The sequence below is a fragment of the Haliotis rufescens genome, unplaced genomic scaffold (genome assembly GCF_023055435.1).
Source record: "Haliotis rufescens isolate VD_foot unplaced genomic scaffold, xgHalRufe1.0.p SCAF_8, whole genome shotgun sequence".
NCBI classification, from domain to species: domain Eukaryota; kingdom Metazoa; phylum Mollusca; class Gastropoda; order Lepetellida; family Haliotidae; genus Haliotis; species Haliotis rufescens.
The window spans coordinates 23,280,322-23,297,204 of NW_025964372.1; the positions used below are offsets into that span (position 1 = coordinate 23,280,322).

Sequence of the window (16,883 nt, forward strand, 5' to 3'; positions counted from 1 at the left end):
TTTCGTTTAGATACTGATGGCGGATAATAACAAATTGGTGCTTTGAGTGTGCACGTTTTGTAAATTTACGTCATGTTTAGCTCACGTGGGATATGTTTTATGTGAATCTTGACATCATGTACGGGGTGGGCAGAAAGGTTGCGATATCTTTACTTTCTCACTCTACACCAACCCCTACAGGGCCCCATCCAGATTAAACCTACATTATCTGAACGTGTACTCTCACAGACACAACTGACATTTCATTCGCCCAGCAACGCGCTGAAGCACATCCACAGCCACGCAGCATCAGTATCAGCCATTCACTGCCACATCCATATTCGAACATCCAAATGATCTCATGTACAACAACAACCACGTCACATCCACATTCACACCAACATCCACAACCACATCACATCCACATTCACACCAACATCATCAACCACATCGCATCCTCATTCACACCCACATTAACAACCGTATCACATCCTCATTCTCATCAACATCCACAACCACATCACATCCACATTCACACCAACATCCACAACCACATCACATCCACATTCACACCAACATCCACAACCACATCACATCCACATTCACACCAACATCCACAACCACATCACATATACATTCACACCAACATCATTAACCACATCGTATCCTCATTCACACCCACATTAACAACCGTATCACATCCTCATTCTCATCAACATCCACAACCACATCACATCCACATTCACACCAACATCCACAACCACATCACATCCACATTCACACCAACATCCACAACCACATCCACATTCACACCAACATCCACAACCACATCACATCCACATTCACACCAACATCATCAACCACATCGCATCCACATTCACACCCACATTAACAACCGTATCACATCCCCATTCTCATCAACATCCACAACCACATCACATTAACATTCACACCTACATCCACAACCACATCACATCCTCATTCACACCCACATTATCAAACCACATCACATCCACATTCACACCAACATCCACAACCACATCACATCCACACCAACATCAACAACCACATCACATCCTCATTCTCACAAACATCCACAACCACATCACATCCACATTCACACCAACATCCACAACCACATCACATCCACACCAACATCAGCAACCACATCACATCCTCATTCACACCAACATCAACAACCACATCACATCAATATTCACACCTACATCCACAACCACATCACATCCACATCCACATTCACACCAACATCATCAACCACATCGCATCCTCCTTCACACCAATATCCACAACCACGTCACATCCACATTCACACCAACATCAACAACCACATCACATCCTCATTCACAACAACATCAACAACCACATCACATCCACATTCACACCAACATCCACAACCACATCACATCCTCATTCACACCAACATCCACAACCACGTCACAACCACATTCACACCAACATCCACAGCCACATCACATCCACATTCACACCCACATTAACAACCACATCACATCCTAATTCTCATCAACATCCACAACCACATCACATCCACATTCACACCTACATCCACAACCACATCACATCCTCATTCACACCCACATTAACAACCACATCACATCCACATTCACACCTACATCCACAACCACATCACATCCACACCAACATCATCAACCACATCACATCCTCATTCACACCAACATCAACAACCACATAACATCCTCATTCTCACAAACATCCACAACCACATCACATCCACATTCACACCTACATACACAACCACATCACATCCACATTCTCACCAATCACTTCCACAACCACGTCCACAACCAGGTCCACACCTACATCAACAACCACGCCCACAACCACGTCAAAACCACATCCACAACCACTTCCACAACCACGCCCACAAATAAGTCCAAAACCACATCCACAACCACTTCCACAACCACGTCCATACCCACGTCCATAATCACGTCCATATCAACGACCATAACCACGTCCACGCCCAATTCCACAACCACGCCCACAACCACGTCTACAGCCACGTCCATACCCACGTCCATACCCACGTCCATACCCACGTCCACAACCACGTCCATAATCACGTCCATACCCACGTCCACGCCCACTTCCATACCCACGTTCATAACCACGTCCACGTCCACGCCCACTTCCATAACAACGTACACGCCCACTTCCATAACCACGTCCATTCCCACGTCAATACCCCCGTCCATAACCACGTCAACGCCCACGTCCACGCCCACTTCCATAACCATGTCCACGCCCATGTCAATAGCCACGTCCATAACCAATTCCATAACCACGTCCATAACTACATCCACGCCCACTTCCACAACCACGTCCATACCTACGTCCATACCCACATCCATTACCACGTCTATACCCACGTCAATACCCACGTCCATAACCACGTCCATAACCACGTCCATAACCACGTCCGTACCCACGTCCATAACCACGTCCATAACCACGTCCATAACCACGTCCATAACCACGTCCACGCCAAAGTCCATAACCACGTCCATAACCACGCTCATAGCCACGTCCGTACCCACGTCCATAACAACGTCCATAACCACGCCCATAGCCACGTCCGTACCCACGTCCATAACCACGTCCATACCCACGTCTGTAACCACGTCTGTAACCACGTCCATAAACAACGTCCATACCCACGTCCATAACCACGTCCATAACGACGTCCATAACCACGTCCATTACCACGTCCATGCCCACGTCATTAACCACGTCCATAACCACGCTCATAGCCACGTCCGTACCCACGTCCATAACAACGTCCATAACCACGCCCATAGCCACGTCCGTACCCACGTCCATAACCACGTCCATAACCACGTCTGTAACCACGTCTGTAACCACGTCCATAAACAACGTCCATACCCACGTCCATAACCACGTCCATAACCACGTCCATACCCACGTCCATTACCACGTCCATGCCCACGTCATTAACCACGTCCATAACCACGTTCATACCCACGTCCATACCCACGTCCATCACAACGTCCATAACCACGTCAATAACCACGTCCATACCCACGTCCATACCCACGTCCATAACCACTTCCATACATATGTTCCACATCCACATCTTCAAACGTACGTTCTCATCCAGCATCTCACACAACAGTAACCAAAACGAATACCACACCCAACATCCAGCCATACCACATTTAATTTGTTATCTCATACCTTATTCTTAAATACAACTTCAAAGATGGATCGCGCTTGTCACAAATCACTGACAACTTCAGACTTTGCGAAACTCTTTTCAGACACACACTCGTTACTAAATTGCCATCCGAAGCTAAGACGGTCTGACGTTCACTGACTAATTCCGCCGTTATTCATCTTTGATATCAACTCAGACCCTTTGGTATTTCACTTTTTTCTCAATACTCCTCGTTCTATATCATACAAAACAAGTAATCTGTCCTGCACTTTCGCGTACGTCCGCCTATGATGGATTGTCCTTCAAACCTGCGCATGCAAGAGGTCAATACTGATTTATCCGACAAAAGAACATGTTGTTTTGAACTATTAACATTTTTCAAGAATCGATTGTGCTTTTTGATGCAGTTTGTTGAACAAAGATATGTGTTGGAAAGGGCGGTATTTCACTGTCCCTTTGTCCCCCTCTGAAATGAAGGCAATTTGTCTGGGGAATCAAAGAAAGGGAAATGGGGAAGAATGTTGATCGAATCCGTTCTGGGAGTTTCATCTTCCCGAGGCAAGAGAGTTAACTGACTATAAAAGTCCAGTTTCCACCCTTGCCGAACTAGGCTGGTATTATGGAGTTAGAATTTGGCTGGACTAACGAGTCTATGCATAGTCCAATAAAAATCGCGCAATGATTGCAGGATTTGCAAAGCATGTGCACCGCCAACTCGTTGTCAACCGATATTTTCCAAATCTTTTCATGTTTTTATCAAGGTGCTCAAGTGGTTTGATGCTCTTCGCGAAAGACCCGTTTGATCACAATATAGATATTGATTATCGATCAGATCGTCTTGACTGGGCGCCGCCATTTTGTTTGAAGCAAATACAAGTGACACTGAGAGATGGAAACTGATTGGTCCATAGGAGAGGCATAGAAGGGACATACCTCGTTATAACCACCGATGGCGCTACGATCGAGCCCAGGAATTCCAGTCTAGTTCGGCAAGGGTGGAAACTGGACTTTTAAAAAGTCAGTTAACTCTCTTGCGTCGGGAAGATGGGGAGTTTTGGAACGAGGTCTCCCAATATTAATTTTCTTTCACCGCTCAAATGTTTGAAGAGTAGATGTGGGCTAAAACACTCAGGTAGGGCCAAGAACTGTATTAGTGACAGTGTCGGTGACAATAGTATTGACAGTATTAGCGACAGTGTCGGTGACAGTATCAGTGACAGTGTCGGTGACAGTATTAGTGACAGTGTCGGTGACAGTATCCGTTAAAACGTATCGGGGATAGTATTAGTGACAGTATTAGTGACAGTGTCGGTGACAGTATTAGTGACAGTGTTGGTGACAGGGAGATGGGGAGTTTTGGAACGAGGTCTCCAGATTAGTATTAGTGACAGTATCAGTGACACTATTAGTGACAGTGTCGGTGACAATATCAGTGACAGTGTTGGTGACAGGAAGATGGGGAGTTTTGGAACGAGGTCTCCCAATTAGTATTAGTGACAGTATCAGTGACACTATTAGTGACAGTGTCGGTGACAGTATCAGTGACAGTGTCGGTGACAGTGTTGGTGACAGGAAGATGGGGAGTTTTGGAACGAGGTCTCCCAATATTAATTTTCTTTCACCGCTCAAATGTTTGAAGAGTAGATGTGGGCTAAAGGTAGGGCCATGAACTGTATTAGTGACAGTGTCGGTGACAATAGTATTGACAGTATTAGCGACAGTGTCGGTGACAGTATTTGTGACAGTGTTAATGACAGTATTGGTGACAGTATTTGTAACAGTAATAGTGACATTGTCGGTGACAGTATTAGTGACAGTGACGGTGACAGTATCCGTTAAAACGTATCGGGGATAGTATTAGTGACAGTATCAGTGACAGTATTAGTGACAGTGTCGGTGACAGTATTAGTGACAGTGTTGGTGACAGTATCAGTGACAGTTTTAGTGACAGTATCGGTGACAATATTGGTGACAGTGTCGGTGACAGTACCAGTGACAGTATTAGTAACAGTGTGAGTAACAGTGTCGGTGACAGTATCAGTGACAGTATTAGTGACAGTGTCGGTGACAGTATCAGTGACACTATTAGTGACAGTGTCGGTGACAGTATTAGTGACAGTGTCGGTGACAGTATCCGTTAAAACGTATCGGGGATAGTATTAGTGACAGTATAAGTGACAGTGTCGGTGACAGTATTAGTGACAGTGTTGGTGACAGTATCAGTGACAGTATCAGTGACAGTATTAGTGACAGTGTCGGTGACAGTATCAGTGGCACTATTAGTGACAGTGTCGGTGTCAGTATTAGTGACAGTGTCGGTGACAGTATCCGTTTAAACGTATCGGGGATAGTATTAGTGACAGTATCAGTTACAGTACTAGTGACAGTGTCGGTGACAGTATTAGTAGCAGTGTTGGTGACAGTATCAGTGACAGTATTAGTGACAGTGTCGGTGACAGTATCAGTGACACTATTAGTGACAGTGTCGGTGACAATATTGGTGACAGTGACAGTGTCTGTGACAATATTAGTGACAGTATCGGTGACAGTATTAGTGACAGTGTCGTTGACAGTGTTGGTAAGAGTGTCGGTGACAAGTGTCGGTGATAGTGTTAGTGACAATATCAAGTACATAATACCGGTTTTAGTCACAGTGGTAGAGTTAGTCATATGACAATATCATTGTCAAGTCGTTTAGCTTCTACAATAGTGAAAAGTGGGTGGAAAGGGCTATATATAGCTGTTTATCGGCTTTTTGTTCACAGGTATCAGTATTTTCAGTCATACCCAATCTGAACTGTACTGGGCATGGAAATAATATGATCTTGGACTTAATCAAAATAAACTTCGATTGGTTTTTGTGGATCATTACGTCAATGTTTGTTTGACTTAATAGATAATAGAATACTTTAGAGTTAGTGAATCTGTCCAAAGTTTCTTTTAACAAGCATTTATATTGCTTTTTATACCGTCTAGTTTTGATTTTTGTCAAAAAGAAAACCGTTTGATTTGACGTATTTTGGCTTGTTGACAGACTCACGACATATTGATCTCGACAGCAGCAATCTGAAATATATACTTTGAACCCGACTGTGATGTCATTCTTTTATTCTCGGATGTTGACGGGTTGATGAAACATGGGAGGTAGTTCTTTGATGTTGAGTTTGTGGAGTACTTTTACCATCTGTAATCTCTCTGACATCTCACCGGCTGTAACTAATAGATTAGCCGAAACAACGTCTGTTACCTTGTCAAAACATATTTATTTGTCTGTCATGGTGTTTAGAAAAGTAAACGAAATGTACTCTTTCGAACTATCGAAGGTGTTTTTAGAACTAGGAGTTAATAAAAATAGATTACATATTGTTTTTTTACAAAAAGATCATTGACGTGTATTCTTTTGGTCAAACTGCAATACACTCTATAAACTCCTTATTCCGGAAGTACCGATCTAGTGAAATTCTCCAGGTTCAGGTTTTCTCGAACCAGTCATAGGTCTGACTAGGGTCCTGTCTACCTGAACGAGTAGACAGACAGTGACCGATGTCTCGTAAGCTGCGATTGGATAACACTAAACATGGCATTAGTTGGTCTTCGGTAACTAATGAAGACGAAGAGCCGTCTACGTGAAGTTTGTGTTGTGAAACTGCTTTCGCAAATACTTCAATACATCAATATGTTCGAAAAAAATAACTCAACAGAACAGTTTGATATAATTATTATCGCCCCAAAACAAACTCGACTCGTAGACTTGTGCACTTGATGGCGTTCGTAATTAAGGACGTTACGCATGCGGACATTCATGAATAACCGGATTAATTTGTGTATTTAAATTTTCTTCTGTTGATCTTTACACGGCTTGTAGAGGTCACTGCTTTACAAAGAGGTGATGACAACTTGGCCAAAATTCGGTGAAGTTACTTTTATACCAATGCAATATTTCAAAGTTGCCAGAATGTTTTATGGATAACAACGTCTTTATTTTACTGTAATGCGACGTTTCGGTATATATTCCTATTCCGTTGTCACTCAATTTAAGACTGCCAGTATTACGGTATAAGTTGTTATCCATAAAAGAGTTTTGTCTACTTTGTCATCCGTCAACTTCTAAGAAATTCCGATCGTAAAGTATAATAATAAAGTAGCATCTTGTGAGCTTTTTTGTATCCTGAGAGTATAATGCCCCACTGGTGGCACCTGTCGCATGCACATGCAAAGCCATGTCAATTGATCACATGAAAGAGCCACGGGAACATATGGTTCAAGTCAAAATAGGGCAAATAGGGACATGATTTTGGTTACCGATGTGTCACATTTCGAAATACCGCCCACGTGTCTACCATAAAACGTTTTGAAACTTTTACTGAGGCATTGAATATTGTAACTTTGATCAAGCAACTTTTGAGCACGAGTCGAATGACGCTGTGTGAAATCTTTATGAAACACATGAGCACGGGGATGGTGCTGACCAACAAAGAACCATGATTAGTGAGAATCTGGGTTCCCCACGATCCCATTTTCATTAAAATCAGATCTCAGTTTTCGCTACCGCTACACAGAGATCTGAGGACATCCTATTACGGGTCACGACAGTGCGACCTTTCGCGAACTTTGGCCGACCAATGAAATGACTAACAAGAAGTCGACATCAGCCAATCAGAAAGCAGCTTTCTCGAGCTTTGTGTCCAACTGGCGACTTCCCATTTTAGACTACGCTTGAAAAATATGTTGACAAAGTTCTCGGGTTTAAATGATAACCCCAATTTGTTAAACTCTCTCTTTGTATCACCCCTGCCATCCTATTCCTGGAATAGATATACCCAATACCCCCTATATCACACATTAAGTCATAGTCGTGTCAATAAGTAATCCTTTCTTACATTTCTACCCCTGGGTTGGCATAGGTTTGAGGCATGTACTATTGAACTGCTTCTGGTAAATGAAATCCTTTCATAGTCAATATCTAGTCTGTGAAGAGTTTTTACATAAAACATCAGCGTAATTTCATTTTGCAGATGGACTGTCATAATAAAAATATCAGCATTATTTCTTTTGCAGAAATCTGTTTCTACTATGACCAAGCTTCGTTACAATGTTTTTTCTTAGCCAAACCACTGCATCTGGAAATAAAGAAAACTCGCGCTGCAACAAAACAATATTCTGAAGATTTTTTTTTGTGCAGGACGTCGTTTCCAATATGATAGTTTCAAGAACGTTAATATTTTTTCAGTTTTTGTAAAAAAAAATGTGTGCCAAATCTTCAATGTTCCACCAACTTTATACAGTCAGAATTATTAAAAGCAAACCACCCTGTCAAACGGTTCATCAATATCTGTGGCAATTTGTAATAAAAATCTTAAATCGTTCCAATCACTATGCACATAACGAAGAATCCACAAACTCCAGAGGCTTCAGACTGTTAATAATCTTTTCAAGTATTAAACTTGTCCACAGTGACCCGGATGTCAGAGGGAATAGAAGTCACTCTCAAGTTATTTTCTCTGTTGAGTATAACCCAGCGAGACTGCCTGACTACATGGGGGTTGTTTAAGTGTCCCCGAGACCGATATTGCCCCCTGTTAGGCAATACTTAAATAAATGTAAATTAATTTTACAACCCTCCATGAACTCACTCGGGGAATATCTTGTTAAATACGTTTCTTTACTTGTAAGCTGTCTAATTTAATTTCATTTGTGTTTTGGCAAGATCCCAGAATGTCTTGATGTTAACACAAGTCAGTATTTACAGACCTTCTCTGTCGAGAGGGGCGGGCGGGAAGCCTGGTGGTTAAAGCGTTTTGCTTGTCACCAAACACGGAAAACATTCGTTACATCCGAAAAAGCCTTATTAAACCCCCTAACACCCGGTGAGATCATCACTGATTTTCAGTAGTCCATTTATAAAATTGTTTTGTTGTTTACGCCCATTTGAATCGTTTTGGGCGGATAACCGAGGCTGATCATTCTCTTGGCTTTGACGTTTTGCAGGCGCGTTTTACATTATACCCTTGTTTTAGGATCGAATTTCCGTTCGTTACAATTTCATGTTGTATATCCGGGGACTGAACTACAGTACATTCCTTCTGCAGAAAACACGTAATGACCAGCCTTGATTAACCTCAATTATATAAATGCATAATGTTTATATAACAAATGTCATATTTGGGATAACACTTCCTTAGTAAAGGCACCTAATCTGGAGAGGCACATAATCGCCAGCACAAAAAGTCAGCTATCTAACCCTCTCAGCGACCGGGTCATCCACAAAATGAAAGTCCGACAACTGGTAGTCTAGATCTCGTACTTTGTGTACCCCTCTGACAAGTGTCAATTGGCACGGCTCCCGTGGCCGAAAGCTATGAAAGCCTCTATAGAAGCCTTTGTGGCTGAGTGCTTTAGATCGCTGACTTTGTGTGCTCGCGATTAGGTGCCTCACTCTGGCAGTGTGGGTTGGAATCCCGGACAGGACTCCACTCCAAAAGAATTCTAAAATCTCTACTTTACTCAGAAAGCGTTATCCCAAATATAACATTTGTTACATATGACCACTTTCTAAATGGCATTGTGTATACATAATTTTCATGTATGCGACACATTGTCATACATTTTAAAAATATGAATTGTTTGATTCTGTTAGTAATCATTGTTGTCTTCATCTCACAATATTCTTTTTAGATAAAATATGTAACTTACCAATAGGAGTTATATCCCTTTGAGTCTGACAGTTGTCTCCCTTTGTTGCAGGTGGTGAAGATGCTGATCATTGTGGTGTGCCTGTTTGTGTTATGCTGGCTTCCTCTTCAAACCTATAATCTCCTAGCAATCACATATCCCCATGTCAATGAGTGAGTATATACACATGTTTACGGTTATTGCATTCATTTTATGATGATTTATCGTTTCATGAAGATGTTATTTTAGATGAAGAATGTTTGAATTGTCAACACACCAAGAAATGTGACTGGGGTCAACCTTCTGTTCTCATGACGTAACGGTTCTAAGCTGTGACGTCATGAACCACCGATGACGGGGCGAAGATTGGTCAGAGACCTGTAACTTATTATCATATACCATAGATCCACCATTTTTGTGTAACATTTTTCGCTTCTCCCCTCCTCCCAATAATAAATGACCAGTCCATAAATAATGTTTAGATTCATTACTTATATTTGAACCTCCTCCCCTCGCCACCTCGCCACCTCCCACTTTCCCTACCTATAATGCCCTGGGGTCGGGGTCGGTATTCATGGGGTCCGGAATAACGGGGTTCCACTGTGTGTGATTTTGTAGGTTACATAAAGTGTGATCGTGGGACTCATAACATTTCATTTCCAATAACTTTGCTTGACACCACGGCCGCGTCAGCAAACGATGCATACTGAAACAAAAGCAAGACAAATACTCTACTCTGGGCTGTTTTAATGAAGGCGCCACTTTCTTATTATCAATATAATTTTAATTTACTGATGAAGTCCTCAGAATGATCATTGATTGAGCCATATCACGAAGGACGTGAACTTGGAATCACAACACGCATTGTTCATCTTGTTTCCATACACTTACTGTATTTCCCAGTTTTTTGTAACGTGGAAAGGATTCAGAGATTAGACAGCAGTCATTACAATGCAGGACACGTGGAGGCCTGTGTGTGGTCCTTGTCTTGAGAAACACGACACTCGCTATGGATCAATAATGATTCTAAACCGTTAAAACCTATTTCAATTTTCAACCTCTAAAAATTACGACAGGCCGTTGATTTTCTTGTCTAAATTTGCATTTGCCCGTCGGGGCCACTTTCATGTTGAGATTAAAAAAAACAGTATTGCGGTCCAGCCTTAGGAGATGTGTTTCCGTACGCCTGTAGTTGCAGAAAACGTCATCCGGGACATTGATTTGTCATTGTCTGGGTCACGTGACAGTGAGAACGGCGCTTGATGGAGGAAATCATAAAAGTGTTATCCGTGTGTTAAATGCTCGACTCCAGTAAATTACCATTCCCATAGCCTGATACCGGATTTTGACACAGCCAAATGAATTCTGTTATAGACTAAGAAATGCCTGTTGATTGAAAACTTTAAGAAGAAAATCGTATTTTTTGTAATTATGGAATGGACGTGAATCCGACAGATCAGAGTCAACGCTTCCGCCTAGGCTCCGGAAAACATTCACAATAGATTACATGCGCACTGGCATTTCCGGTTACGGGTCCGCAGCTGAAAAATCCCAGCATGTGGTGACGATGCCATTTTCTTAACACCGACACACATTTCGCCCACATATTCACCTTACAACGAACATTTTGTCGAGTTGATCCATGGCCACTACAGCTACATCTATATAAGGCAGTTCATACGGTCTGATAAATTTGTCTGTTACGATTCGCTGGTCTTGGGTTCGTGTCGCACGTAACATCTGGATATTTAACCTTGGCCTGTCCTCAGCATTCTACTGTTTATCGTCCGGCGACTATATTGGAGCGGGGTAAGACACGGTGACTGCGTGATATCGTAGCCAGATGGTATGAATTGCCTGTTCTTTTAACTACTGGATTCCATTATTTACAGACACATATTTGTTAAAATTGAAATATTTGTAAAATATAAAGACACTTGGTTGGGAAAGTTTCCCTGCGTTAATTGGCTTTTCTAGTCCTTCGATAACTTGATTACTATCGTCGCATGACAGGAGTGCTGCTGTGCTGCGTCAGGCACCAAACACCTAGGTTTTTTTCAAGCTGTGTGAGTGGCTGGTGCAGCCGGTGGATTGAGACATGCTTACCCTTTTCTTCTGTTGTTAAAACATATTTTATCATCCCACAGGAGATATCGCTTGGGTGAGATCAAGCGATATCTACACTGTAGATATCGCTGCAATGAAATTGCATCACAATCCTTTGCAGACCATTGTGACGCCATTGGTTACCATGACGTCACAATCAAATGACATCACTAATGGCTCTGCTACTGAAGCTTAAGACACTGCTTATTACTGTCTACAAACTGAAAAAGTTGGAAGAATGATGTTGGATGATAAATAAAATCTCACCCTCGTGTCTTTTGATATAAAATATATCAACTTTGTTGATAAAAGTAGAAAAAATCCTCGGGAAGCCTCGGAGTTTTCCCACCTTTGTCAACTCGTGTTGATATATTTGATATCAAAAGACACTCTGGTGAGATTCTCTATTTCATTAATCCGTTCACATAATTTTAACCGCTCTTTTGCCCTTTTGCCAAATGGAATTAATATGTTTTCGTGGATTATTGAAACTGGTTATTCTCTGGCGTTGACGTTTTATATTTAGGTGGTGTATTTCTACATATAAAACCCACAAACAGTAATGAAACTATCCAAGCCGATAGTGTCCACTAGCATATAGCAAAGCCTAGTTTCCACACGTAAGTAGGGGATATGTTTGGAAGATGGATTAAACCAAATTCACTCGGTGAAATATGACTATCTTTGCTTCTTCTAAGCTCTCTGTTATTTGTACGTTAAATACAGGTGCATCACTTGCTTATGTGATTTGGAACCTCTGATTGATCAAGTAAGGATAAGCATTTATGGATGAACAACTTGTGGGCTTCTTCCCATTACTTAGTACTTCAACTTCTAAATGCCTATCAAAGAAGTTATTCTGATTGATCAATCACTTCTGATCAGCTCGTTTTAAAATGAACGTTTTACTCTTGTTTACACGTAACACAGAAACGAAATTAACCTGACTTCTAATTTGTATTGATATTTATTATGTTTAACCCTCCTTGATAGTCACGATATGGCTAAAATATTGCCGATGTGACTCAACTTAACTCACTCACTACTTCAAATTTGAGTAAAGAATGAAATACTTTCATATAAGAGTAAGTCCAAATATTTCCATTGTATCTTGCGTCAAAGGACAAATATCGTTGAACGTCACAACATACGTTATCAGAAACTCATATTTATTTATTGCATTAAACCTGATGGATTAACCCATTACATGTCAGGTACAAATATATACAGCCAATATAATGTTTAATCAGTTTCTAATTATACAAAAGCGTGTACGTACTTAGAACAAATTTTCAAATCTCAAGTGGAGAAGCCAGTTCCAAATCAGACCCTTTTAAAGTATTCCCTGTTTGCTATCAGACCATTTAATTCCATTTGCGAACGTTAGAAGTCTATTACTTAACCCCTTCGGAAGCGTCCAACCATTCGGCCCCCATTTACAGCATGTGTATGGAAACTGGTTCGTGCCACTGCGTAATAACAATCAGACAGAGTTGCATTTTTTGAAGGTAAAACTTCATATCCTGTTTCGACTCAAAAGGAATATCGTGTTTGGGACTTTATTCTGTCGTACTGGCGTGATATATTATGGTCGAGGTAAAAAAAATCCGTCCCTAACTGAAAACGTGATGATCCCGCAAAACGATTACCTCAACTGTTACTGCCGTTATTGAAAAACCTTGCTCAATAAAACAAAACTCTGGTTGTTATTGCCGAGACATATCTTCAAAAGGCCAAAAATCGATGAAACAGCTAAGGTCAAAGAGCCCTAACTTCTATCAAGAGTTAGTTAAAGTGGACTAAAGGATTACCTCTGTGGCAGAGTTGGGCGAGCATGCTGAGATACTGAGATTGCAGACACTCGAGAAAGGCTGCTGATGGCGGACTGAGAGCTTTGATGAAGTAGCTGCAAATGCTGGTCTCGCACTCGTAATACAAGGTCTGCTGTTGTCCGTGATGGTTAATTGGTAAAATGTAGACTGCTGTTGTCCAAGATGGTCAGTTGCTAACACGCTGACTTCTCATGTCCAAGATGGTCAGTTGTAACACTTGGTCTGCTGTTGTCCAAGATGGTGAGTTGTAACACCTAATCTGGTGTTGTCCGTGATGGTCATTTGAAACACGTGGTTTGCTGCCGTTGTCCGTGATGATCAGTGGGTAACACGTAATCTCATATTGTCCATGATAGTCAGCTGGTGACGTAATCTGATATTGTCCAATTAATTAGAAAAACGCGGACACATTCCGTCTTAGTCAAAATGTATTGTGCAAGATGACCTTTTATGCCTAGGCTTTGATACAAACAAAGGAAGAAACTGATGCTGAGCTGGGATATCTAAGAAAACCATCCGGCGGATCCTGGAAAAATGAATTTATGACTATTCTTGACAATTTTTGGGGTTTTCCCTCAAGATAGCCTCGGCGTGTTTGTGGGATTCGTGACAGATTCATAGCCGATTCGTCGTAACGCCACGAATTCACGAATCCCCGAATGAGTTAAGAATACCTACGAATGCCTACGAATCGATTACGATTCAGTTACGATGCCTAAGAATGCATCACGAATTTGTTACGAATTAACTACGATATTTTTTTAATCAGGAGTTCGTGGCCAAAACTTTGAACAGCTCAAAACTTTTGCCACGAATTCCCGATAGCTCAAGAATTGTAAGAACTAACTACGAATATATGCGAATCAGTTAAGAATTTCACGAACTGATTACGATTCAACTACGAATCCTAAAATGTATCAATTCGTGGGATTCGTGGTCTGTTTGGAATAGTAGCATAAGGAAACACGTTCCTCGTCCGCTCTGATACTCTCGTTAAAACAGGCCTGGGATTAATCGGCAACCCCAGATCAATCCCCAGCTTCAATAAAGCAATCTCGTGGCTGCAAAAATATGTTTTGATTGGAAACAGTTTGCAAATATGCGCTAAACACTAAGCTATCTCCCAAAAGCCGGTGCCAATACATGTATTTTCTTTTAATCAGAGAAGTATTTTCTGTTCTGTTTAGGTAATAATTCTTTCTGTTTCACAGCATGAGATTGCTGTAGTGTTATTGTATGACTTGACTGGCGGCCTCCTTTCCCAGCGTCTGTGTCTTAGGCTGAGTAATAGCCGTGATTGTTCAGAATGGTCGTCCACTGCTTCTGAATAATAGATAAAAGCGAAAAAGACCAGTTCCATAATCATTAGAAATCTCTATTGAAGAAGAGCCCATCATTCTCCTGTTTATCGTAAGGAGGCTATATTGGAGTGAGGTACGGCTCGGTGACTGCGTGGTCTCGTAGCCTGACGGTATGGATCGTTGCTTACATTTTAACTACCGGTTTGTCTGTCCGGACTACGCCGAAATATTATGGCGTAAATAACAAACAAGTAAAAAATCTTTGCTTTGGTGAGTTTGTTTTGTTTGTTTGTTGTTTAGCAATATTCCAGCTATATGAGGGCGGTCTGTAAAGAATAGAGTCAGGACCAAACAATTCAGTGGTTGACATCATGAGCATCGATCCACGCCATTGGGATCGATGACATGCATCAACCAAGTCAGCGAGCCTGACAACACGATCCCGTTAGTCGCCTCTTACGATAAGCATAGTCGCCTTTTACGGCAAGTATGGGTTGCTGAAGACCTATTCTACCCCGGGTCTTCACAGGTCTGCCGAAATATGAAAATAGAAGCGACAGAAATCTTTTTCATTATCATAAGAAAGCCAGAGTCCACTGTACGAATCTGAGTGAGTGAGTATGGTTTTACGCCGCTTTTAGCAATATTCCAGCAATATCACGGCGGGGGACACCAGAAATGGGCTTCACACATTGTACCCATGTCGGGAATCGAGCCCGGGTCTTCGGCGTGACGAGCGAACGCTTTAACCACTAGGCTACCCGACCCCCTGTACGAATCTGAATATGTCATGAACATGTGTTTATTAATCACTCTCAAATAGTGATGACACCAGGTGTTCTCCATGGTTTGAGAGTATCCTGCCCACCGGTGGCACCTGCCGCAAAGTCAAGTCAATTGATCACCTAAAACAGCACAGGAACGTTTGGCACAAGTCAAAATAGGGATTATCATCGGACATTATGTTGAAAATTGCGCAAAATTAGAATTGTCCTCCACACGCTACCAAATACTTTCTTGAAAGATTTACAGAGGCCTTGAATGTTCTTACCCTGATCAAATAGCTTTTGAGCAAGAATCCCATGGCGTTCTTTGAAATCTTCCTAGAAAGAGCAGACCAGGGGATATCTTTGCATTACGGGGATATCTTTGTGGAGTGTCCGTGATTATGTCATCTTAGCATGACTGGATTTTGTAGCCTCATGTGTTATATGTGTGACATAGAGTGTGAACTTATTCTTAGCGACGTTTACCACGTTGGTCAAACCGGAATGTGGCATTGAGTGCGTGTGTCTGGGGACACCCAAAATGGCTTCGCACGATGTACCCATGTACCCATGTACCCATGTACTCTTTGGCATGCCTCATCATTTTAACCTCGGGGCCATCCAACACCAAATATCCAACATATGAGAAGAAAGTCTTGATTCATAACTATATAGGTTTCTGTATATATGTTTCTGGTTCAAAGTGGAGTTTAATACTGTGTTCAAAACTGAAGTTAACACTTTATGTTCGTCCACTATTGATCTAACAGAAATAAAATGAAACTTCCTTAACTCGAAGTGATGGGGAAAATAAAAAAATATATCGAGTTATCACTACTTCGAGGCAAACGGAGCGCAGACAGAGACTATAATTCCGATACGGATACCACACTGACAAACATTCCTCGCCTCAATCCCATAACCTTTATTAGATGAAAAGGCAACTCGGATGCTTTAGTGATGGTGAAAGTGAGAAGTAACTGTCATGACG

General features: G+C 41.7%; 1 protein-coding gene across 1 annotated transcript in view; it reads left to right on the plus strand.

Annotated features, from left to right (window-relative positions):
* LOC124139313 (tachykinin-like peptides receptor 99D) overlaps nt 1-16,883 on the plus strand; it is a 135,753-nt gene that overhangs the window by 96,917 nt on the left and 21,953 nt on the right. Inside the window, exon 3 of the mRNA XM_046506300.2 lies at nt 9,959-10,059. Within this exon, the coding sequence (XP_046362256.1) occupies nt 9,959-10,059 (101 nt within the window). The remainder of the gene's footprint in view (nt 1-9,958; nt 10,060-16,883) is intronic.